The 24,152-nt window shown below is 43.2% G+C and overlaps 1 protein-coding gene and 1 long non-coding RNA gene across 3 annotated transcripts; both read right to left on the reverse strand.

Moving 5' to 3' along the window:
- Window positions 1-2,184: 2,184 nt before the first annotated feature.
- Window positions 2,185-14,121, reverse strand: Twf1 (twinfilin actin binding protein 1). Of its 2 annotated transcripts, NM_008971.4 has the most exons (9): window positions 13,989-14,061; window positions 12,465-12,542; window positions 10,595-10,773; window positions 9,685-9,780; window positions 8,618-8,722; window positions 6,987-7,112; window positions 5,454-5,604; window positions 5,181-5,302; window positions 2,185-4,227 (listed from the first exon to the last, which is right to left on the reverse strand). In NM_008971.4, exons 1-9 carry the CDS (start codon window positions 14,011-14,013, stop codon window positions 4,057-4,059), a joined length of 1,053 nt encoding a protein of 350 aa, NP_032997.3. In that variant the 5' UTR covers window positions 14,014-14,061; the 3' UTR covers window positions 2,185-4,056. The 2 variants fall into 2 exon arrangements, with proteins under 2 accessions (NP_032997.3, XP_006520701.1); XM_006520638.1 differs by lacking the exon at window positions 12,465-12,542 and having other exon boundaries at window positions 13,989-14,121.
- A 5,640-nt stretch (window positions 14,122-19,761) lies between these two features.
- Gm30754 lies at window positions 19,762-23,662 on the reverse strand. The gene is made up of 4 exons (XR_384359.3): window positions 23,382-23,662; window positions 22,484-22,869; window positions 21,597-21,723; window positions 19,762-20,409 (listed from the first exon to the last, which is right to left on the reverse strand). It is a non-coding gene; the product is annotated as a predicted gene, 30754 (long non-coding RNA).
- Between the last annotated feature and the right edge of the window lie 490 nt (window positions 23,663-24,152).

Genomic DNA, 24,152 nt, shown 5'->3' on the forward strand with positions numbered 1-24,152 from the left:
TTTTTAGAAGAGGGAGAAACATCTTTAGTGATGTAGCCACTGGTCAGGTGCCACTCAAGAATGGGTTAATATTAGTTTGGATTATATGAGGCTTTGTTACAAAACCAAACTCCCTTTCTTGGGGTCGGAAAAAACAAAACAACCCCAGGAGGCACACGAGTCCAGCAAAGCAAGATCTTTATTTGAATTAGGCAGCAAAAACTGACCAGTCGGGGAAGACAGCACAGACCTGGGAGCTGACTGCATCCGTGAAAGGAAGTTGCAAGGCGTATTTAAAGAGTAAAACCGTAAAGTGGGGGTCGAGTTGGGGGGTGAGCTTCAGAGTTACCCAATAGTATTTTGACATTAAGGATTTAGCAAGGGGTTATCCATTGGAGACTGGGTCTTATCCAGGGCACCTGGCTTCATGGCCCTTAACTCATTCTCCTAGACATTTGGTCTCAGAGCTCAGAATGTAAAGGGAGTTAGTTGGTCAGAGTTGGTTCCTGGGCCTAGGACCATGAATTCATTTTGACCCTGCCAGAAAGATGGAGAAGTCCCTGAGATGGCTGCATTCAGACAACTCTCTCCTTCCACCTTCACTTTGCTTCCTGGTCACAGTAAGGTGATAAAGTTTACCCTGCCTCTCAAGCTCAGCCTCAATGAAGCCGAGTGACCACGGACCCAACACTCTGAGACCCTGAGCCAAAATAAATCTTGACTAGGGTAACAGGCCAGTGGAAAATCACCCTGCCCCCATGCTACCCCAGCTCTGACACTTGGAATTCACCACCCCTGTGACTCAGCTTTAAAAGGGCCAAACAATGTTTCAGAGTTGATTGCCAAGCAATCCTTCCAGCTGCACTATACATTTCCACTAGCTCTCTGGGCATGCTCCAAAGACCCTATAAAAGCCCACCCCTCCCCTGAGCCCATTCAGAGGCAGCCGCCATTTGTTCTTAATAAATCTGTGAGGTTTGTTGCACGGTGTGCCTTGGTGGTGTTTCTTGGCTCCCAGCTGCTCAGATGCCCTTGTGCCGGAAAAAGCCTCATCTTCCCCAACTCAAGTTCATGTCTCTCAGATACTCCATCTAACCGGTTAGAGTGATCCAGCGTGAGGACATTTCTAAGGTCATAGTTTTCGGACCATTGGGAATAGCCAATGAGCCGAGTGACAAAAGTCTTGAGTCACATCATGCAGAAGCTAGAAAACAGCAGAGGCTTACTTGTCGGGATGACACCGTCATAACCGCTACATGCCACCACACAGCGTTTTAGTCACAATGTCATTTAAGGTAGTGTTCCCATCACCCGAGGAGCTGATTGCTAGGCTCATTCACTACAGCAGAACCTCTGAATAGGAGCCCAGGACAGAAATGAACCCACCACACTCGCCCTATACATGCAGAGAAAATGAGTACCTATGGTCACCATGCATGCCGTGGGCGAAATATCTTAGTTCTCCAAACAAAAAGATGCTTTTGCAGGACTGGTTTCATTACATTTACTTAGTGTGTGGGCATGCATACTGCAGTGAACAAATGCAGGCCAGAGGGGCACTTGGAGTGTATTCTCTCTGGGGTTAGGTCCTGGGGGATCAATCTTGTTGGGATTGGTGCAAAGTGCCTTTACCTGCCCTAAATCGGCTCTTTAAAATGCTTTTTTTCAAAATTGCTAACAAACACATCTACTGTTCAACATGCGCCCCCGTGAGAAGGACTTCATAGTGAGTGAATTGCAAAAGCACCAGTCTTTCCCATGGAGAGCACAGCTGCACCTTCATCTAGAGCGCCCTAGCCCTTACAACTGGGAAAAAAGCAGTTCTTTATAACCTGCATCAAGCACACTGGACGTCTATTGTCCTGAGGGATGAGGTGGGGGAGACAAGACAGGGTCTGCGTACCTAAAGCTGTTCTGGAACGTGCTGGAAATTCAGGCACCCACCACTATCTCAAGGCGGTGCTTTTTATCATAGAGGGAACTCAGCAACTAGATGTATTTTTCATCCTTGCTACATTTCTGTAGAGCAACTTTAATCTACATTAAGCACTCGGTGCTCATAACCGTTCTTGCCGAGGTTTTCAACTAGTTAAAATTTTGTAAAATTAAGCAGTCTAATGAAATCATCACATAGAATCAGCAGGTATTGGACTGTGCAAAATTATCCAAGCACTTAAAATGTACCAGAAAGCCAACATACACAACTCAAAGAGAAAAATTTTATTGATATAAAATGCACTTATAAAATGTCCACAGAAGACATGTAATTTTTCACTGCTATATAAATTTATTGGGGATGTTATTCACATCTATTGTCACCTAAAACATAGTGTAAACAATGAGTTATACCCTAAAACAAATGCATACGTGATTCTCAGCAATCATTGGTTTAATCGTTAGTAGGGTTACAGGATCACATCTATATTCTGGAATGTGCATTGACTTCGATGTAGTGTACTAGGCTTCAGAGCATCGTTGCACGTGATGCCTCAGAACAGTCCCCCACTGGCTCTGGATCCAGGACACGTAGTGCTCCCTCTGCTTGAAGTGGCAGCTGTGGTGATGGTCTAGACAGGGCTCCAGGACTCTCAGTGCAGCACTCTATGGCACGTGTGACAACTGTACACACGTACAACTAAAAAGTTTACCTCTCGTAAACAAGTGTGACGTCACTGTCGACTGTCCTGCATATGTAAGTAGTAAAGTCTACGTATTTGTAAACAAACAAAACACACAATAATCAAATCTATTTTAAAAAATTTCCATCAGCCTGTAATTCCTCTTATGGTCTATGTGAATACACGCTGAATTTCTGAAAGGCGTGTGTATTAGATAATAAGGCTCTGCAATGGGTGCTTCATATTTCATACCATGAAATGTACATTACTGACATTATCTTGTGCAGCATGAAGTTCAGGTCGAGGACTTCCAGGTCCTGGACACGATGGTCCACTTCAGAACTTCTCAGTTATGGCTCTGCAGCAGGTTTAGCAGATGAAATCACCAAGTGTTCTAACTCCCTCTATTTCAAGTAACAAAGAACTCTTGAGGCTCTAAACTCTCTAGGTTGTAACTGAAAACACAAAGCTTCAGACAACCCGTGTTCTGAGACATTATTCACTGAAACAAGATCCCTGGGCTAAGTATTATCTGTGTCAGCCTACTAAGTAGTAGAAATCAATAATTTTAGATCTGAACACTTGCTCCCAAGCAACAGGACAATTTGCTTTAAGATACATGGTTTCAAAGAGAAAAACAAAAACAAAAACAAAACACAAAACCAAAAAAAAAAAAAAAAAAACCCCTTGAAACTTCCAACATTTTTCTTTAGTTTTGTTTTTTTTTGAGCGATCCTTGGCTTTCGAACATGAACGTCTGGCGTCAGCCCTCTGGACTCACTTTGGAAATAGATAGCTCGAAAGTTCTGCAAAGACCTTACTGGACGCGAGTCTTCCAGTGCAGGGGGGCGGGGGATGGGATGGGAAGCCTGCACTGTCTGGTACCTTTCGAGCTTCAGTGTGAACTTCGTTTCTGAGATCTGATGCTACTACAATGGAGAGGAGGGACAGGAAGCCCTGCTGCAGTTTGCCTTTCTCCACCGCGGCAGACAGCCCTTCCTGAGCATGCTCAAAGCAATCAGCTGCCCGCCTCCTCCCAGGCTCCTTAACACACTCGACAGGTGTGAGTATCTCAGGGTTGTTCGTCGTTCGCTTCCCTTCATAGGGAACGTTAGACCTCACTACAGAGTTCTACAGAGCAAGACCTTATGCTTGGTGGAACTGGCCCACCTATGGGAAATATTGAAGATTATGTGAAAGTGTGGAATCAACACGTTATGAAAACAGTGTGACAAAACCAAACATCACTATGTTGAAACCTTGTCTAGTTTTAACTAAAAAATAAAAATCATGAGTCTTCTATAGCATTAATTTAAAAAATACATAGAAGTGAAAAGTGCTATTTTTCAAAAAGTACAATTTTCCTCCCAACTCTATCAACATGGAATGATTTCAGTTCTCCTTGTACTAAAAGCTGGAAACTTTACAAAACTATATTGCAACATTTAATACGACAGTTCTAGTCAGTAGTGGCTTCTGCTTCCGCTGGGCCCCTAATCAATCTTCGGATCCCCCTCTTTCCCGCAGGACCTTTCGGTTTAGCAAAACTCTGCTTATGTGCATGCTGCTTGGGGTGGACTTCATCGTACAGGAAATCCGCAGTCAGCTCATCCCCATTGTCTATCTCAATCTGCAAGAGAGGAAGGCACCACCGGGGTTAAACAACGTCAGGGAACCTTCACAACTGCCGCACTGTACGCCGGCGCCCAGCTGCGGATGCCTCCATGAGTGTACCCACACCTTCCACATGAGAACAAGCAAGGGCTGCGGCTGTAACGCCTGCTGCCTTCCATCCCTTCTGGGAGACACTAGTGCAGCCTCTCAGCGCGGCTCTAAAGGTAACATTTCCCGGCAGCAGCGAGCACTGCGGCCTCCAGCTGCCCTGCCTTATGAATTCAAACCCCTCACTTGCTCCTTCATCCCCTGGGCTACCTAGAGTCTCTCTACAACAGGGCTAGGCCAGCGATGGCCCACAGACCAAATCTCCAGCCCAACTTTAGGGCAATTCACACTTTAAGGGGCTTCAAAAACAAGGGGAAGACACCCAGGTCTGCTGGCAAAGCCTAAGAGGTTTGCTGTCTGGTCTTGTGCAGCGTCAGCTGACCCTTTGTGAAAGGTGCTAGCATACACTGAGTGATGGACGGGATCTAGAACTGCCCCAGGCTCAGCACCCAACACCAGCGGTTGATAAGGAAGAATCTTTGCCTATATCCTAGCGGCCTTTAAGAAGATATATGGAGATCTGGTAGCAACACCCCACTTTGTAAACTGCAGAAATGTTCTATATGTTGCAATCCTAATGCTACAGATGGCCAGTGAGCACTAGTGATAATCAGTGTTAAGGAAGGGAATCTTACATTTTATTCTGTTTACACTTAGCCAGCCACAGTGGCTTATAGCTACCACGCACTTAGCGCATATCTAACCATGGGCTAAGACAGGGCACTCTGCAGGCTCCAAGGACTGAGGATGGAAACCCTAAGACTAAGTACTCTCCTGTGTGAGCCACGACACCACACTGGACAGCATGGGAATGAAGGGCAGACTGGAGCAACATCCGTATGCTGAAACGGCACGGCCCACCTTTCTGATCACATCCATCTGTAGCTGTCGCTCTACAATCTCGAGCAGAGGGCTCTTGCAGCTGGAATACAGCATCCGCTCTCTTATGCTGCACGTGTATCCAGGCATCGAATAAATAAAAACTGTAAGTTCAAATAACAACAAGTAGAAATGTCAACAAAAGCAAGTCTATAACCTTCCTCAAATTGCATCTAAGCTCCTGGCAAGAAGCTCAGAAGCATACAGTGCTGAGACAGAAGGTACCACACGGAAGACAAGGCAGGCGTCACATACCTACGGACTCTAAGTAGTCTCCTTCGTGGGAATGCTTGTACAGAAAGAAATGGTAACGCGCTGAATCCTTGGGAATCCTCTTTGGCAAATCTCTCAGTTCTGTATTTTCTGTGTTGGCCAAAATTATTGTTTCATTTTTTATATCTATTTCCTATCAAAAAGAAACAGCACTTGTGAAACAGGTAAAACATAAATTAACTTAGATGAGAGTCAAAGATGATGTACAGAGGTGTAGACTGTCAGGAGCCATCGAAGAGATGCTAAGGCCTTCCCAGAGGAGGCCCACCTTCTTGCATGAACTAAAATGGGCGAGCTCTGAGAGGCAAGGTCCCAGAAAGACTTCATCTCAAGACTGTTTCTTGTAGCTGAAATGTCTTTCCTGTTATTATTAAATTAATATAATAATCCGTGGGCATTAGCCTACCCTATTGAGTAGATTTTCTGCAGATCAACATAAAGATAAACATTCATGAATTAATGCTTTTTAGATAAATTAATGACTTTACAAACTTCCCTGATTTGAATCAAATAAGGTTAGGAATAAAGTTTTAAGATATGGTTGTTTTGCTAGAAAGACGTAATAAAGTTAGTATTAAGAATAGAATGTGCCCATTCGTCGTAATAGTAAGTAAAGGCTTCATAATAAGAAATACAACTGAGTTTTCATAATTACAACAAAAAGAGAAATAGGCTTGGGACAAATTTGTGATCCAGCAAAACATTCAGGTCCAAGGATGAGGCCACAGGTGTGCAGCAAGCCAAGGCCATGTAAAGAGTGTAACTAGCTTTGAACTTATAATGAGTTTACAGATGGAAACACTGCTTTGACCTTATTAGTGATATCCTGTTACTCCCTGCATGCGACCTTTTACCTAGCAGGCAATTCTTCCTCACACAGAGGACGCTTTGTGTTAGGATATAAAAGGCTGAAAGCAATAACAAAAGGCACTGCAGCCATTTCCCGCTTTATTGGGTGTGCACGTCTGTGTGAGTGACATCTTTCCTTCCCTCTTTGGGTGTGTATGTCTGTGAGTGACATCTTTCCTTTGCTTTTTCTCTCTGGTTAAAAGTTAATGAGCTCCCTGGCCAGCGAAAGGCTTCTGGCTGACTCAGCAGAAAAAGGAACACTAGCAATAAATCCTCTACTGAACTCCCGGCTGCTCTACAGCAGGATGATTGCCAGGGAATTACATATTAAGTGTATAGAGTAAATAGGGGTTAAGTTTCCCAGCGCTTACTGAAGCACAGAGCAGAGAGCTCCCAGGCCAGAGGTCATCAGTCTTTTGCCCTGGATGCTGTGCCCCTTTAGCTCTTGCCAGCTGGCAGGCCCTGGCAGTGGACTATCTGACTTTTTCACATAAAGTACTCTGTGATTTAAAAAAGTAAATAAAGAGTGAGACCCTGCCTGAAAAGAAAAAACATTAATAAAAGGACAGGAAGAACAAAACCATAAGGCTAGTTAAAAGTCAGAGTTATCCAAGCCATAAGCCAGCATGCAGAGGAGCCCCTGTCGAGGGAGGCACCGTCTCTTACCAACTGCACATAGTTGAGCTGCTTCTTACTCAGCTTCTCCAAAGCCTGGAAGGCATCTCGAGAAATAGGAAAGGCTACGCCTTGGAGTGTCTGGTGCTTTGTGTCCACACTCACATCAGTTTGGACCTGAGTACGACAGATATAATTGACTGGTGACGCTTCAGTATTCAACAGTGTCCACTGGCAAAAATATAGTACTTTAAAAAATACAGCATATCTCATTTACCCTTTCCCAGTCTATGGTTCAAATCCTTAAAACATTTTAAACGCAGGAGGCAAATCATTTCTCACACTGGCTTACTGCCTTGCTAGCATACTGTGGACATGCAGAGTGCATGACACACGGCTGTGAACGACTGGGAGGGATGCTTGGACAGCAGTGTTAGGGCTGAGGTGTGTCCTTAGCTCAGGCTGGCTCAGGTTCAAGCAGCTACAGATGCTCTTCCAGAGTGCCATCAGCTTTACCTCTTTAAGCACAAACTTTTCTTGCTAGGATTTCTGAAGGGAAAAATGTGTCCAGTGTGCACAGGCCTCTACTCTGTTCTACTGGACGTGAGATGCAGCACAGACACCATGCACTGACGGGAGGAGGACGCGGGACACAGACAGAACACATGGCTCAACAAGCTCCAGCTGTGCACATTCCAGATGTGGGGCTTTCTGTACTAAACAATGCTCCGTAGACGAGAGGAGGGCGCTTCCAGGAAGCGTCTCGGTGCACACGAATTTTCCACTTGAGAAATGACAGCTATGAGAGGGCCTCATCTGCAACATTGCAGCAAGAAGCAGAATGCAAACTTTACTTAAGAGATGAATGAACTCTACAGCGTGATTCTGATCATGAGAACGTTACAGAACAGATGCAAGCGCATACCCCAGTGTGATCCTCTGGGTTCTGATTGCAAGAAACAAAACAAACTATCAAACCTGTAAGGTCACATAAAAAGCCCTACTCAACTTTAGTTTAAAATATATGCTAGATCCTTGCTATGGACAGATTATTAAAGTCACTGAGCCATCGCCAGGCTGGCCCAGCCTATGATGAGGAAGAGTGGACAGAGGTTTGGGGCACTATGCTCTTCTCTGTAGTTTCAGTGGAAAGAGAGCCATTATAAAAGCCAACTAAGATGGCTGAGGAAAAGCATTAAACCCTGGCTCCAATGTGCTTCACAAATTCTCAGCTTCCCACACACGTCTCCATCCAAGGTCACAGAAATGAAAGCCTGCCTAGAAATGTGAGCAGCCCCTGGCATCTTAAGTTTACTCTCTTCAGTAGACACCAGTCCCTGAAGTACCATGGTCTTTAGAGATGTTCTTTCTGCAGCTGTGGAAAGCTCTTTGCAGTCGCTGGGTAACACACTTTCCTCTGTTCTCTGTCCTCACAGGGCAGAGCTTCCCGCAGGAAGTCTGTATTAACTCTGTGATCTCAGGGACAGCCCTCTAGGAACTGCTGTTACTTTAATATGAATGTTTTACTTGCTTCTGAAAACACGTAAAGCACACAGATCAGTTTTTAACCTAAACAGAATAAACCTAAGGGACCCAACTTGTGGGTCCCCCAGGTCTATGCACTAAACACGCTGTCCTGACGCTGGACACCCTGAAGCAGGTTTAGGTTGTCTGTGACCTACCTCGTTGATTTTAATCTGCCGTAATTCTTCCTCAGCGGCGGTCAGCGGGGCAGGGGAAGACTGGGACAGCAAATACTTTTTATATCCATGTAATGATACGTCCTCCTGTACGCAAAGACATAAACTATTATTCCCCGGTAATACAACATGGTGAGGTTACACTAGAAAACAACGCAATAGAGAAAAAGACGCTCCCAGCCGGAGGCTTCTCTCTCGCCCAGCTTCTGCCCTGTGCCGAGGGCTTCAGAACAACTGCATCCTCCTCTGGTCCTCAAGGCAGGAAGCATACATCTTCTGTCTCAGTCTGGTCAAGCTTCGAGCCGCGGGCCCCCCCCCCCCCCAGAGTCAGCATGCCCCATGGGAATTCAAACTGTTCGGAGTCATTCACTCAGTCTAAATCCTATATTAAAGTCACTTATATGGTATCTGCACAAGTATTCATCACACAAGAAGCAAGTCAAAGAGGCATACTCATGAGCATGCTGCCCTCGGAAGGCCACAAGTGAGAAAGCTGAGAGGCCAGCACACCTCCTGGCTCACAGGGAGGGAAATCACCCCCTCTACTGGCTAAAGCATGTCATCTTCTGACGCATTTGCCAGCTGGTTTAAGTAGTCTAACCATCTTAATTCATAAATAAATCATAAATGTATCAATGCAGCACACAAACTAAAGGATAAGTGCATCGCAATAGTGTTTATTCTCAACACCAAATAGAGACAAGCAAAGTTAATAGCACAAACTTGCAAATCTTGAGCTAGAACAATGCCCATCTCACGCTTATAGACCGGGACACTGAAACCCCTATCTATCTTCTTTCACCTTTCCCCTTTTGTTATTCTGAGATAGGGTCTCTCTGTGCAGCACTGGCTGTCCTGGAACTCAGTCTGTAGACCAGGCTGCTCCCACCCTCAGAGTGTGTTGCCTCCCTCCCTCCCTCCCACATGCTGTGATTACAACAGGTTTGGCTCACCACGCCAGGCTTCACCAGCTTTGGTTTATTTTTGTTTTGAAACATAAAAAAACACATATAAATGTAAGGTTTTTAAAATAAATATAAGTTTTGCACCTTTACTGTTCCAAACACTTCATCTTTAATGTGGCCACCTCCAAATTCTTTCTTCAGAGTCGCTCTTGTTGCCGCATACAGCATTTTCTGACGTACCTATGCAATTGTGAAGGTTTTAGATGTTAACAGTATTAATTTTATAAAATATACCATTATAAAAGCACGGATGTATTAAAATCTTCAGTACTTAAACAGATCAGGCTGACACTGACAGCTGTAAAATGGGTGTCTAAACCATTAATAACCGTTACGGTAGGTCTTAAATTATGTAGGATGCTTGTTTAAAATACAAAATAAGCTCCTGGCTTTACAAAGTACAAAACTGGCTGTTAGAATAAAGAATAGCCTAAAGTACTGTTTGAAACTACGAGGGGGATCAATACAAAGCAGCCTTTGCCGTGCTATTTGACTCAAAGCTACTGGGTAAGCATCACGTGTTCCTGGGCTCGGGATGGCGGATGCTGCTGGGGGAGCAACACTGGGATGGACATGTGCTCGATTAGTGAGGAGCCGGAGAAGCTCTCAGGGGTCACGATTAATTAGCACAAACGATTTCATAATTCCAAACAGGGAAATCTGCTATTTCTTCCAGACAGAATGAAAATCAGGTAATCTTTTCAGAATATCTAGATGGTATTAAAAAGTCAGCTTCTTATCATAAACCCCAGATTCTTTAAAATACCGAGCAACATTCACATCCAATTCCACCTTTTGCTGTATTTCCGTCTACTATCAGATGTTTGTGTGTTTGGGGGGAAAGATTATCCCTCTATGGGAAAAGACTGCCGCTTCTAACCCTTCCTTTAGCCTGAAAATACTTCATTAAAAAAAAATTCTTCCTAGCATTTAACGCCAAACAAACAAACAAACAAACAAACAAGCAAACCAAAACTACAAAAAAATTACTCACATGAGAATGATCTGGAGACCATGCAATGAATATCCATTCATATCCCTGGGCATTCTGAGAGTCTAACCTGAATAATACATAGCACGGCTGCTTGTCCTCCAGCAGGGGCAAGACAAAGGAGTCGTAGTCCTGTTCCCAGGAGTCTGAAGGTGGACTACAGGAGCCAACCACCAGTTGCTCTATGAAAGGAGAATTTGAAACAGATGAATGCAGTGTCGTATCGGACGCTAAACTAATGAAGACAAGAAGAGTGACGTAGGTCTCAACTCCTATAGTAACAGTGCAGTTAAATGTTCAAGTAGAGGTCAAGCAGAGTTCTATTTGTTAAAATGTTGAAAATGATCACATATAGAGATATAAAATTTTATACCATATATACAACTTCATTTATGACTCAAAACTGTAATTCTTGAAATTAATTATTAAATTATAAAGAACTACAAAGCAAGCTTCAGCTCCTACTAACAACACTACTCGGTTTAACTGTTGCCTGAACACAAACTACAACTGCGAGTCGCCACACGCTTCAAGTGCTGTCTTGTAGAACTATGTAAGATTATGAAGGGTGTTTTCCCAGGCAGCTGTCTGTCCCCACAGACAGACATGCACTTCAGCACGACACAGCAACAGGGCAAACCCACGACAGCTTCCACCTTCCCCGTAAGAGAACACGCCGTGGTACAGTCACATAAAAATACTGTTTGTGTTTTAAAGTCATCATATGCTAGCAACACAAATCCACCAGAAATCCCAGAAATAAAGATCAAGAATATAACAATATGCACTTTATATGAACTTAAAAACAGCATTATGTGCTAAAGATGATGGATTTTATATATGTGTGTGTGTGTGTCTCTATCTATCTTTCCAACTGTAGATGCTCCACGAAAAGAAAAGTACAGCTGTCAAAGCTGTCCTTCATTAGAGAGACAGTAACAGTTAACAAGGTCTGGAACAAACTATAAAGTACTAGGTCATTAAGTTAAGAGGTGGGTATTTATGTTTCCATTCTCTGAAACTTACTAGTTTAACAATTTTCTCAAGATTAAAAAAACAATTGGAAAATATTTAAGAAATAGAAATTTTCTTCCTAAAGTATGAATTAGATACATTTTATCTTTCCATTTTGCTTACTGACCGTCACAATTTTAGCTGCTTTGAAGTATATACATTTGTTCCTACAGACTTTAAGATTTCCTAAACTAGTTTCACAGTTAAATATATAAGCAGAAAATGGAAAACAAACTTAGTTTATTTCCAGTTTATGAAAAAAAACAAGTTATTTTTCCAAAACAAAATGTCTTAGGGTATTTGAGGCCAACAGAATATTTTCAGCACATTCATTTCAACATCGAGTTATTAACAGTTTCTTCAAATCCATCTCCTATCAGATATAGCCACTCAGCCAGTTTCCCTGTTCATAAAATTAACATTAAGGAGTCAATTTATAATTTGCCATTTTCTCAGAACGTTTGCAAACAAGAAAGGATCTCTGTATGATCCAATCAAGCAATAAACAAACAAGTATCTCAAATGTTTCTACTTCAAAACACAGCTCATTGAACAACTCACAAAATAATTAGTTTTGTTTTCAATAAATGCCCAGCTACTGATTTTCATTCTAGAAGCACTGACATTAGACATAGATTGTGCTGCAGAAAAACACACAACAGGTGAAGCCTCCACACCAGAAAGCACCTGCTGTCTCCGCAATGGCCGCCCCCAGTTTAAAAGGAAAACAGGCTGAAAGGCAAGCTCTGAACTTGCTTCATGCTGATTAATAGTTCAAATTACTCATAAGGCTTGGAAACCTGAAACTGTAACAGCTAACCCTCCAGGGGCACAGAGTATCTTAAAACTGTTAACTAACCATTTTCGATAGATATTTTCAGAAGTCTGTATTTCCCGTTTCTGGCTCGGGCAAAGATCTCTTTGACATCTTCGCTTGCTGTGGAAAATGATAAAGGGAAAAAGTGTTTAAACCTAGAAGTAGTTTAGTTTGTATTCACCTAAAGAAAACATAAATTAAAGAAACATGTGGAGCATACAGGCCCTTCTTATTGTTACTATAAAACAGAAGCATAAAATACCGGCCTTGGCGAGGAGCAAAAACTAAATACTAGCATTTAGAAGTACAGGAACTTCAACATTTTAGCCACAGAACTCAGTAGCAGAAGTAACACTAGGGTGAATGCTTTCAGTCAAACCCAGTAACAGACAAATTGCTCCATGTTTGAAAATGTTAACAAGTTGCTTCTAATAGTCCAATTTTAAGTTTGTGATGTGTGCTCCTTCATCAAATCATGTCCTGTATCTGTCCATCAAGAACAACAGGATCAAATCTCATATACTGATTAAAGAAAAAACCTGTAAAATACACTAGATCTTACATTTTTCTTGCATCTCTTTGTAAAAAGTTATAGAAGCCACCCAGGAAATAAACATTTAATAACCTATCCCTTGTGTAGTCATCATTGCTTCAAATTCGGTCTTGTGTTGTTGATTGCCAAGCAAGACTAATATTTATGTCTTGTTATATAAAAGGCTCAAACATTAAACAATAATTTTGATATATTTAAATGTCATAAGTAACACGGGGGAGATTAAGTGTTGTTAGATCGGAGACTATTTTTGCCTGCATGTGCACAGAATTAAGTGGTAGTGTCAAAAACCCTTAAAACACAAAACAAGTTATTAAGTGGTCACCCGGGGGAAAGGCTCGGTTAACTATTACGGGAAGTGCTCTAGTTTATATTAGAACTCGTTAAATAACCCCGGGATATATTATTTGATTCCGTAGGAGGTTGAGTACGTCCAAGTTGCCTATTTTCCAACCAGGAAATAATAAACGGCGAGTAAGATACACAAGTAAACTGCACATTCGACTGTCTCCACGGGGTTCATGAGGTGCAGCTACACAGATCAGACTTTGCAGCTGCCTGGGGTGCAAGCATCCAAAGATGGAAAAACACTCCCTACTCGGGATTTCTCCGGAAGGAAGGCACACCCGCGTTCTGAGAGAAAAATCCGGGGAGTTCGGGAGGCAGCCTACAGCGGTGGGAGCTGTTTGGTTTTCAAACGATCTGAGTGCTGGAGCAATCTCCTTTGGCGGGTCCCGAGGAAAAAGTCGCTCGGCTGGCCGGCGGCAGGAGCCCAGCCAGCTTCGGTCTTCCTGCTCTCGGCACGGGGGCCGGGATGCAGCGGGGTCGCCCGGGACATCCTCACATCCTCGGTTCTCTGGCAGCCACCACCGGCCTGTTACGTGGCGGCCGCCGGGGAGGGCCGCGAGGGACACAGTCGGGGCCGTCGCACCCAGAGCAGCTCCAATGCCGTGCGCGCCTCCAGCGTTCCGGCCCGCAGCCTCCCGGGAGCCCCTGCCCCGTGGCGCCGTTACCTTGGATGCCTGTCTGGTGGGACATGGCGGCGGCCCCAGGCTCCCGGCTCCGGCGCAGGGTGCGGTAGCGGCCCCGGCCGGCGGATCCAGGAAGTAGCGGCTCCGCCTGTGCGTCATCGGCCCGCGACTCTCAGCCCCGCCCCCAGCACCAGCCCCGCTCTCCAGCGCGACATAGACCCCGCCTAGGATCCCGCCCCCTGTTCTTTCACTGGCTACTTTCATTGTCGTCACAAGCCCCGCCCCTTAAGCCATTGGCCATGCCCTTTCCCGGCAATCACCCCCCCTTGCCCCCCCCCCCCCCCCCCCCGCTGCTGTTTCTGTCCAGGATGCACCTTCTGGCAGTGGGCTGTGTGTCTATCACACGCCGCAGCGACACACCTCATCAAAATGCTTTAGAGGGAAAAATGGCCATTTTCCGAAACAAACGCTTTCTACATGAAAGACATATCCTTTGCTGTAAAGAAAAGACCATTTTAAGGCGAAAGATAAAACAGTTAAACATTTGCAAAGCAAGATGGGGCTCAAGACCACTCCTGGCCCACTTTAAAATAAGAGACTGTAGAGTTCTCCATTATTTTCCCCGTGATTTGAATCTCAAGCTGTTCACTTTTCAATTGGTCACTATCACACAAAACCACTGTTCTCACCTCAAAAAAGAGAAAAAAAAGTCTATTCTGAAATCAAATATGTGCCCTATCAGGCGGGGAGGAGGCACTAATTCAGGTGACACCCCATCCCAAATATCATGTTTCAACTTGGTAACAGACTTATGAATTTTTTTTTTAGTACCAGAACAAAAGAAAATCACAAATCATCTTTAAAATATATTTGGTGGGGACATGGGGCTATACCCAAAGTGGCGAAATTTCTGCTACTGGTTCAGATATTATCTGAAGAGGGCATCTTTAACCTTTCAATGGGAGAAGCTAAGTGGTCTGTACATTTCCAAGGATGGACTCAGAAGTGGCTAGTAACTGGGATGGCCCAAGATAATTCAGCTTAGGACCTACACCACAGTCCTACACAATCAGGCACTTCTAATCAGCTAGGCAACCTTTTTGAGTCTTGAACAGGTTTGGGGTGGCTTTTTTTTTTTTCTGGAAATTTCAGCTCATAGCACTTTAAGAGACCTCATTGTCCTTTCTCTGGTTCCCCCAAAGAACTGAGTGTGAAACCACTGAGCCATTGAGCTGACCTGAATATCTCTCTGTGGTCAGCTCTACCCTTGGAAACCATTAACAGAGCTTTGCTTTAGGTTAGCCTTTGATTGCTTCAAGTCAAATGTGTGTTCGTAGTTACCTGGATGCAATACATTTGTATGGAAACAGCAGACAGGAGTTACCGTTCTTTCTCACTGTACACTTTTATCGGCATGCATTCCCCTGTGAAAGTTTATTCTATTGTTTATTTTTATGTATGTTTTCTAAGTAGAACTCTAGCTCTAGATTTTAAAGCCTTGGACTAATAAATATATTTATTTTTTTATATTCAAACTCGATTCAGGCAAATGACATAATGACAAGGTATGGAGTCCCTCTTCGAGTATAAAGCATTTTAAATAAGCCACTAAATAGGCCTGCAACTGCTTTTCTTTGTGGAGACCATAAGGGAAAAAAAAATGCTGTGTGCTGGTGCTTGTGATCTCAACTCGGTTCCTTTAACAGATCTTCACACCATGGATTAGCCCCATAAAATCTGGGTTTGGGGACTTCCTTGGGAGGTGTTCCATTCCAACACGGTCTTCCCAGCGGCGTAATGGTCCAGCCTGATTTACCAGTTTTAACTGAACTGTTGTTGCACAAGGGGAAAATTGTAGGGTTTGCTTGCAGGGTTTTTAGCTGATTCATGTCCTGTTGATTACAGAAGCTGACACTACTTAAAAAAAAATACTGATGACACTTAAAAATTTTTTTTTCCTATATCCATGCTTAGAAAGGACCATTGTGTGTTTAGCCTGAGAAGAAGAAAGCCCAATTAGGTTTGGTTCCTGCATGTCATCCCCCAGCAAGTCCTTGCCTTTTCTTTCTGCAGACTCGGTCGTTTATGTAAAATTTACAAGGGTCGGAGACCTCAACAGAGTCCTGATATCGCCTCCTCTTTATATGTTGTTGTTGTGTTACTGAGACAGGGTTTCTCAGCGTAGTCCTGGCTGACCTGGAGCTTGCTCTGTAGACCAGTCTGGCCCTGGAACTCACAGAGTTCCTTCTGTCTCTCTGTCTCCAGAGTGCTGGAATTAAAGCATGCACTACCCCCTGAGGCCTCTCATAGTATTTTTAATCCTAAGGAGAGACAATTGTGAGACTTCTCTTTCTTGAACCTCTTAGGCTTTTCAGCTTCTATTACCCTTCCCCATTCTCAAAAAAAAAAAAAAAAAAAAAAAAAAAAAATCCCACATTTGTTTTTTAATATCATGAAACATTGCAACATTAACAAGCACATTTACCAAATTATTTGGAGGCTCACAGTTGAGTCCAGTGACATCAGGCTAGACTGGGAACATTTGTTCTTCTCAGAACCTTACAAATGTGTCCGATGAGCCTGATTGCCTGCAGGACTGTTCAGGGAGAGTGGAGACGGAGAAGTGTTGACAAAAGGACACCCTCCTTGTGTGGAAAGGAGGAACAGATGCTCAAAAGCCTGCATTGCAACCTTGTGTGCAAGGAGAATCAGGAAGCCATAAACTCACAGTGAGTGCCTCTCTCCTACAAGAAGACAACTCTATGGTTGTCATTTCCCACTAATGGCCACTTTCCTTTCCTCCACTTTACATTTAAGCAAGGCTCAAAGGCAGAAAGCTTCCAGGCTCTCTTCTTTTTCCTTTCAGTGTCTGTGGGTCAGGTGAACGATGGAGAGTTAGCCATCTGTCCCCCAGACCTCCCCCCTCCTGAAGCTGCTTGTGGACATAACTGTGACTCAAAAACCATAGCTCTCCTTTTTCTTGTCTGTCTTGGCAATGGCTGAAATTTACAACTCGCATGCCCTGTTATTCTTCTCTCAAACTCTAATAAGATGTTCCTTGAACTTCCTTCTAAGTCTATTTCAAAACACTTTTACTGTTTAGACTGAAACATCCTTGGGAAGTAATTTAGTTGTAAAAAAGAATAAATTGCTTCTTTAAGCCGAGTTTCAAATTCCTAGGAAAAGGTGTGTGCAAAGGTGCCTGGGCCAGACTGCTGCTTTCCCCAGGCCACAAAAGCAGGAAGGCCATGAAAGCAGAGAGGGATCTCACCCTTGGAAGACAGACTTAGGATCTGGTATAGCTGGTAGTTAGAACTAAGCATTTAAAGTCACAAACCCAAATGTGTGCAGGTCTGCTCTATTTAAAAGAGGTATCTACTGTTCAGCTCTGGCTCACTGATGCCCCAGTGGGACTTCAGGCTCAGGATAACAGGTCTGGTTTCCAAATGTCAGAAATTAGACTTTCTTCAAAACACAAACAAACAAACCTCCACTTCAATTTTAAAAGCATAAAAAAGCAAAAGATCCATATGTATAATATATATGTATATGTGTGTATATACATATACACACATAAAAATGTATATGTCATATTTGTCTGTTGACCAATTGGTGTGTATATGCCATACACACACACATATGTATGTCATGTATATAAATATTACCATATATGTATGTATACATGTCATATTTGTCTGTTGACCTATTGGTATATATATATATGTATATACACATATGTGTGTATATATATATATATGTATATGTATATACACATATATGTATATATATATATATATATATATGTATATATATACATATATGTGTGTGTATAACAGCATCAGGTCCTGTACAATATATTATTATATAGTATGTGTAGGCTTGGAGTTTCCAAAGAAACCAGACATTTCCACTTCAAGTATGTTTCAAAATCAGAACATAGAACCAACAGGATGTTGATGTAGCTGAGTTTGCAGAGTGCTTGCTGTGCATGTAGAAGCCTTGGGTTAAATCCCCCAGGGCTCACTGGAGTTGGTGGCAAACATCTGAAACCCCAGCATTCAGGAGGTGGAGGCAGAAGGATCCAAAGTTCAAGGTCCACCCAGCTACATAGTGAGCTCCAGGCCAGCTTCAGCTACAGGAGACCTTGTTTAATGAATAAGTAAATAACTAAAGCAATTGAAATAGAATTCCTAATCAACGAGAACAATTATCCAAGGCTGATTCCTTAATGTGTTCATAAATCCACACTGTTACTGTGTCTTATATAACACAGCTAGACTCATAAAGCATTGAATAATAAAAATAACTCACTAAGCCATAAAATGAAGATCAAACATTAAGTAACTTTTATCATTTGTGTGTAACTATAACTCCTAATGGCCCACAATAGATATCAAGCGATCATAAACACTTAAGAGAAATGAGATATGTTTATCCCAGTCAGGTTCTGCAATCTTCAAAACAGCCATTGAAAAAACAGAACAAAGATACTGGGTTGAAGATTGGAACCACTTCAAGCCAGTGATTTCTCTGTTACTCTCCCCAGTGAGCCCCTAATAAGTGGTCGGTGCCTTCCTAATAAAAGAAACAGAGGCATTTGCTTCAAAAGAGCTGTTGATCATGATAAATGTGCTCATGAGAATCAAAGTATGAGAAGACACATAGAAACAAGGGGTTTAATGTACTATATATAGGACTGTATGTGTGATTACGTATGTGATTGATTATATATGGGGTCATTGATGGGATCATAGATGGGATTATATATGAGATTCTCACCATGTTGTTTATTTCCAGCAGCAACATTCTAAATCTCTTTTCATCTGTCTCTAATATTCCTGAGCAGTGGGGCAGGGTTGATTTAAATGGCTAGTGTGAATATTTGGGAACCATTCTGAACACAAAATGCTCTTCTATCTTTTTGAATGTTACTAACAACATCCTGCTGATGTTTAAATGGTGTGTGGAGGTTTGGGGGAGATGTTCCCTAATAATTAGTCCACTATCAGTCCACTGTGGGAACAGCTGAACAGCTGTTTCTTCTTCTTCTTCTTCTTCTTCTTCTTCTTCTTCTTCTTCTTCTTCTTCTTCTTCTTCTTCTTCTTCTTCTTCTTCTTCTTCTTCTTCTTCTCCTCCTCCTCCTCCTCCTCCTCCTCCTCCTCCTCCTCTTCTTCTTCTTCTTCTCCTTCTTCTTCTCCTCCTCCTGCTCCTCCTCCTCTTCCTCCTCCTCTTCATTCTTTCTTCTTTTCTTTATCTATTTTGAAGACTGTAACAGACTCCTGCAACTCCATGCATGAAGAATTTGGGGCTCAGGATTTGCAGTCTGTTTGGGAAGTAGTACACGGGAGAAATACAAAGCCAGGTTTGTATAACAGGGTTTTGTCTGTTCTTTATTACTGAGGTGTATCTTCATTTGTTTGTTTGTTATTGTTTTGTATTTTTCGAGACATGATTTCCTCAGTGCAATCAGCCTTGGCTGTCCTGGACTCACTTTGTAGACCAGGCTGGCCTCAAATTCAGAGATCCTCCTGCCTCTGCATCCCAGGGCTTGGATTAAAAGCCTGGGCTACCATGCCTGACAGGAGTTGTTAAAAGAGCTATTTAGACAGAAAGAGGGAGGAGGAGAAGGAGGAGGAAGAGAAGGAGAGGGAGGAGAAAGAGGAGAAGGGGAAGAAGGGGAAGAAGGGGAAAGGGGGAAGAAGGGGAAAAAGGGAAGAAGAGGAAGGAGGAGGAGGAAGAGGGGAAGGAGGAGGAGGGAGAGGAGGAAGAAGAGGAAGAAGAAGAAGAAGAAGAAGAAGAAGAAGAAGAAGAAGAAGAAGAAGAAGAAGAAGAAGAAGAAGAAGAAGAAGAAGAAGAAGAGATAGATGGGAGGGGCGAGAGTAACATTCAGCAACATTGAGAAGATAAAATTGTTTCATGTCCATTCTAAGCTGCCTGAGAAGGGAGCATTCCTATGAGGATGTAAACTGGATTTGCCTTTCCTACGAGGTTCTTATAAACAGGGTTTTATAAGAACATTGTGATGTGCTGTTTATTTTTGGAAGTAGGTGAGATCAGTGGCTTTTGTTTGGGGATATGCCAGTGAGAGACTTAACAGATTATGTTATTAATAAGATCAGTTATTAATAAGATACGGCAGCATCTGGGTGACAAACACAGAATCAAGAGTTTAAGGTCATCCTTGGTTACACAGTGAGTGAAAGGTGAGCCTTGGCTACAGGAAATTTTACCATACACTAACAAACAGACCAACAACAAAACAGGGGCTGAAGGTGTAGCTCAGTGGCCAGAGTGCTTGCTGGCCATGCAGGAAGCCATGGGTTTGATCCCTTGAAGCCTTGGGGGTGATGACGCACACCTGTAATCCCACCTTTGGGAGGAGAGGAGGACCTAGGAAGACTGGAAGTCCCAGATCATGTTCAAGTACACAGAGTTTAAGGACATTCCCAGGCTACAGGAGATCCTGTCTCAAAAAAAGAGCAAAACATCAGAAAATAACACAAAGCTGTACATTGGGTGGTAAACACACCAAATGGGAAGAAACTGGGGGCGAGGGTGGAGCCTGTGACAGACTGGCCTGTGGCATGGCTGCTTCTATGCTTATTTCTTTAAGAAGGTAACTGTTTTATAACCATTGTTTCTGGCCCCCGTTTTTCGAGATAAGTCATTTTGCTTCAGCAGTTATATAGGAGTTTGTCTCATTTCATAGCTCTGTAGTGAAGCAAGAGAGAACGTGTGAAACAGACTGCTCATGGGGGGTGGGGTGGGGGGTGGGCTCTGCATTACACAACCCACTGGGCTTCTGGAGTTTAGACTACAGTTTGTGAGAATTTGGGCAGCAAAGAGAGGCACAGATAGCTTTGGAGGTAAATTTAAAGTTAATTGGTATGATATATTCTCTGTGTGGAACAGGACCCGGGCAAACGTTTTGTATAGCTCTGCCAGAGACGTAAATCAGGCAGCCCAGGGAGTGTTCCTTCTCAGAAGTGCAGCTGAGTACAAACTGTTGGTCAGTCTTTAAAATACTGTAGGTCCGTCAAAGTATAAGCCCCCCTTTATCCTTCGGAGGCTTATTTTAAGTGCATTTTTTTATTAGTTTAAATGTGTATTTTATTATTATTAAATTATTTATTATTAAATGTGTAGTTTTATTATTAACTTAATTACCATGTATTAATTATACATAATAACGGGTTTCATTACGGTATGCCTCTCCATCAAATCCACTCCCTTTACTTCCTGCTTGGGTTCCTTCATCTTCCTAACGCCCCACCCCCACCCCCTATTCAACTATCATGCCTTTTAAAGTTAAATTTTTAGGCTTTAATGTGATTTGCACCTAAGATAACTGGAAATATAGTGATATATAAATATGTGTATGTGTGTGTGTGTGTATGTATATATATATATATATGTATATATATATATATATATATATATATATACATACATACATACATTTCTGAATTACAACATTTTCTTAAACATTGATGCATCATCGTAAGGTTATGTAAGAAATCACAAGGTCTTCATTATCTTAAAAGGTTTTGAGTTCTCCTTGACGACGACTTTGTAGAAAGGCTGACTAACATGTGGGCAAAAATCAACCCTTTCCTCAGACTTTACAGTTGCTGGTTTGTCTTCTGTTACCTGCGGCCTCAGAAATGGCACTGGTGGGTCTGTTCTGAGTTCTCAGCGACAGATCCTAAATGGTCTTCTCTTCTTGGAGAAGCAGCCTCTGTCTGCTGTTTCATGTCCATTGTGGGTGACCTAGTATCTGTGGAGAATCGGGGTCATTGAAGGGTAGACTGGGACAAGCCCCAAACCTCCACAGAGGTACATTTGTCCATTTGTTCCTCTGTGTTCTCTGCAGGGCAACAGAGTTTCCTACAAGCACTGCTTATCTTGAATTTGGTACAGTAAGTGACAGCTGAGTGAATTTGCTACATTAAGTGACAGCTGAGTAAATTTGCTACATTAAGTGACAGCGGAGTACAAAATGTTTAAGGCCATGGCCCCAGCACTCTGGAGTTAGAAGCAAGAGGAATACCACAAATTTGAGGCCAGCCTGCTTTACATAGTGAGATCCAGAGCAGCCTAGGCTAGTGTGAAATGCCGTCTCAGAACAAAAATCAAATTGAAAAGAAAACAGAGACAGCAGACATCGTCCCCAAGGGAAGAGTCACGTGAAAACCAATTACTAGTGCAAAGAAATGGGGAACTCTATAATACCAGTCTCTACTCTCAGGCAAGGGTTTCTCAAGTTCAGATTTGTCCAGGTGCGTCTTGTCTCCTGGTGTAGGACTAGCCCCCCATCTTTGAGAATTCTGACCAGTTTAGATACTAGGACTCAAGTAGAGTTCTGTATGGTGTCTCCCCAGGCTGCCCTGGAGGTTGTGCTCTGAGGAGCCCACCCCCTGAGCCCACCCCCTGACCCTCCATACTTTCTCTTCAGGCTTTTTTTTTTTTTTTTTTTTTTTTTTAATGGGTGTCATGCTCACCCCCTCCCATCAGAATTTTTTTGGAGACAATCTTACTTTGGCCTTATAGGTTCATTTTTCTCGTCAGGGTTCATTACACTCCTCAGAGCAGCTCACTTCAAGAGGTTAGAACATTGGCTGATGTCTCTCCAGACGTTGCTTTTTCACAGAGGAGCAGATATCCAAGTAACCATAGCCCTCGACTTCCCTGGCTCCAATCAGAGAAGGATCCTCTTGTTTAACCTCGGTCTTGCTTTCTTAGGTGGCCATTGTCTGTGGCCTGGTATTTTCCACTGTGCTATTGTGAAAGATAATAGGAGGGTGAGGTCCCCGGTGAGTTCTGCAGTGTATTCACACTGGTCCGCGAATTTTGGATGCTGATAAAGGAGATGGAATAAAGAACTCCTTGAAGTGTAACATGGTCTGTTCGAGACGGCTCAGGCCTGGAACACAAAGCACACTTGAAGTATTAAATGATGTTCGTGAGTGATGTTACACACCTCTAAGCACGTTAAATGGCACATTGAAGGTTTCAGTGTGAGTGCCTTCAGAAGGAAGTAGTTCCCAGTGAGAAAATCTCCAGGGCTCCTAGTGTCATTTCTGAGGCTACCTAGTTGGGTAATGCTGCATGAGAGTTGGTAAACAAGAGAGAGAAGGGGCCGAGTTAGCAGATGGTAGGTATTGCGACCCTTATTTTGGGGGATGTATCATTACCGGGTCATTTTTTTTTTTCTGTAAACGTCACCAGGATGCTTTGACCATTATGGCGCTTTGTTTTGTTGCTGTCTTGGCTCCCCCCCCCCCCACTCCCCTTGTGTCTCTACAAGGCCCCCTTGTGCTGCATCCTCTGCTTCTGCACCACGCCCACCTCCCACCCCTCCCCCACACTAATCGAACTAACCAGGTCAAGGCTTCACAGGTCCACCTTACATTCCACAAACTGGAGGAACCTCACCTGAGGAATTAGACTGGCCTGTCGGCTTATTTCTGAGGAATTTTCTGGGTTAAGGATTGACGTGGGAGTGGCCAGCCAAATGTGGGCGGTGCCACTTGGGGGCAGGTGGTCCCGGGGTCCAAGAGAGCCAACTGAGAGTGCTAGAGATAAAAATGCAGTTCGCGACCCTCCTCTGAGGTTTCCGCTTCAGGTCCCACCTCCAGATTCCGGCCTTGTGTGCCTGCCTGACTTCCCTTAGTGATGACCTGGAAGTGTAAGATGAAACACCCAGCCCAGCCAAATGCTTTAGGTCAGTGTTTTATCACAGCAACAGAAAGCTAACTAGGACAACGGGTAATTGGAAGCCAATCCAGTAGACTGATTCACAGCAAGGTACTTGCTCACTGATTCATCAAACTTTTATTGCACTCCGCCCTGCCCCCCATCCTCACCCCACCCCCGCCCCGCAGGCCCTGTGCTGGAAGTAAAGTCCTGATCAAGGTTGTTTTTGATATATTATTAATGTTCAGGGTAGTGACCTTGGCTCTGGGTTCACATACTCCTGGGTTCAAATCTCACTCTGTCACTTGCAAGATGTAGGGTTCAGAATAAAAATTACCTACCTCTTAGAATTCTCAGCTTCTTCCTTTGCAAAAATTGGGACAAAAATGAATCTTACACATGACTGGGGGAGGGGGGCAATTCTTACAGATAATCATATTGCAAGCACATATTACTTGTTTATTAGTCTATTATACTTATTCTATATGATATGTATGCTATATACTATAT

The sequence above is a fragment of the Mus musculus genome, chromosome 15 (genome assembly GCF_000001635.26).
Source record: "Mus musculus strain C57BL/6J chromosome 15, GRCm38.p6 C57BL/6J".
NCBI lineage: Eukaryota > Metazoa > Chordata > Mammalia > Rodentia > Muridae > Mus > Mus musculus.

Bases quoted from the DNA above. Each gene is read 5' to 3' on its own strand.
- Twf1 (NM_008971.4), bottom strand. From the start codon at position 14,013: ATGTCCCACCAGACAGGCATCCAAG. The intron at 5,303-5,453 runs GTATGTGACGCC...TTGAACTTACAG, and splicing joins AGACTACTTAGAGTCCGTAG to TTTTTATTTATTCGATGCCT. The intron at 4,228-5,180 runs GTGGGCCGTGCC...CCTCTCTTGCAG, and splicing joins AGATGGATGTGATCAGAAAG to ATTGAGATAGACAATGGGGA.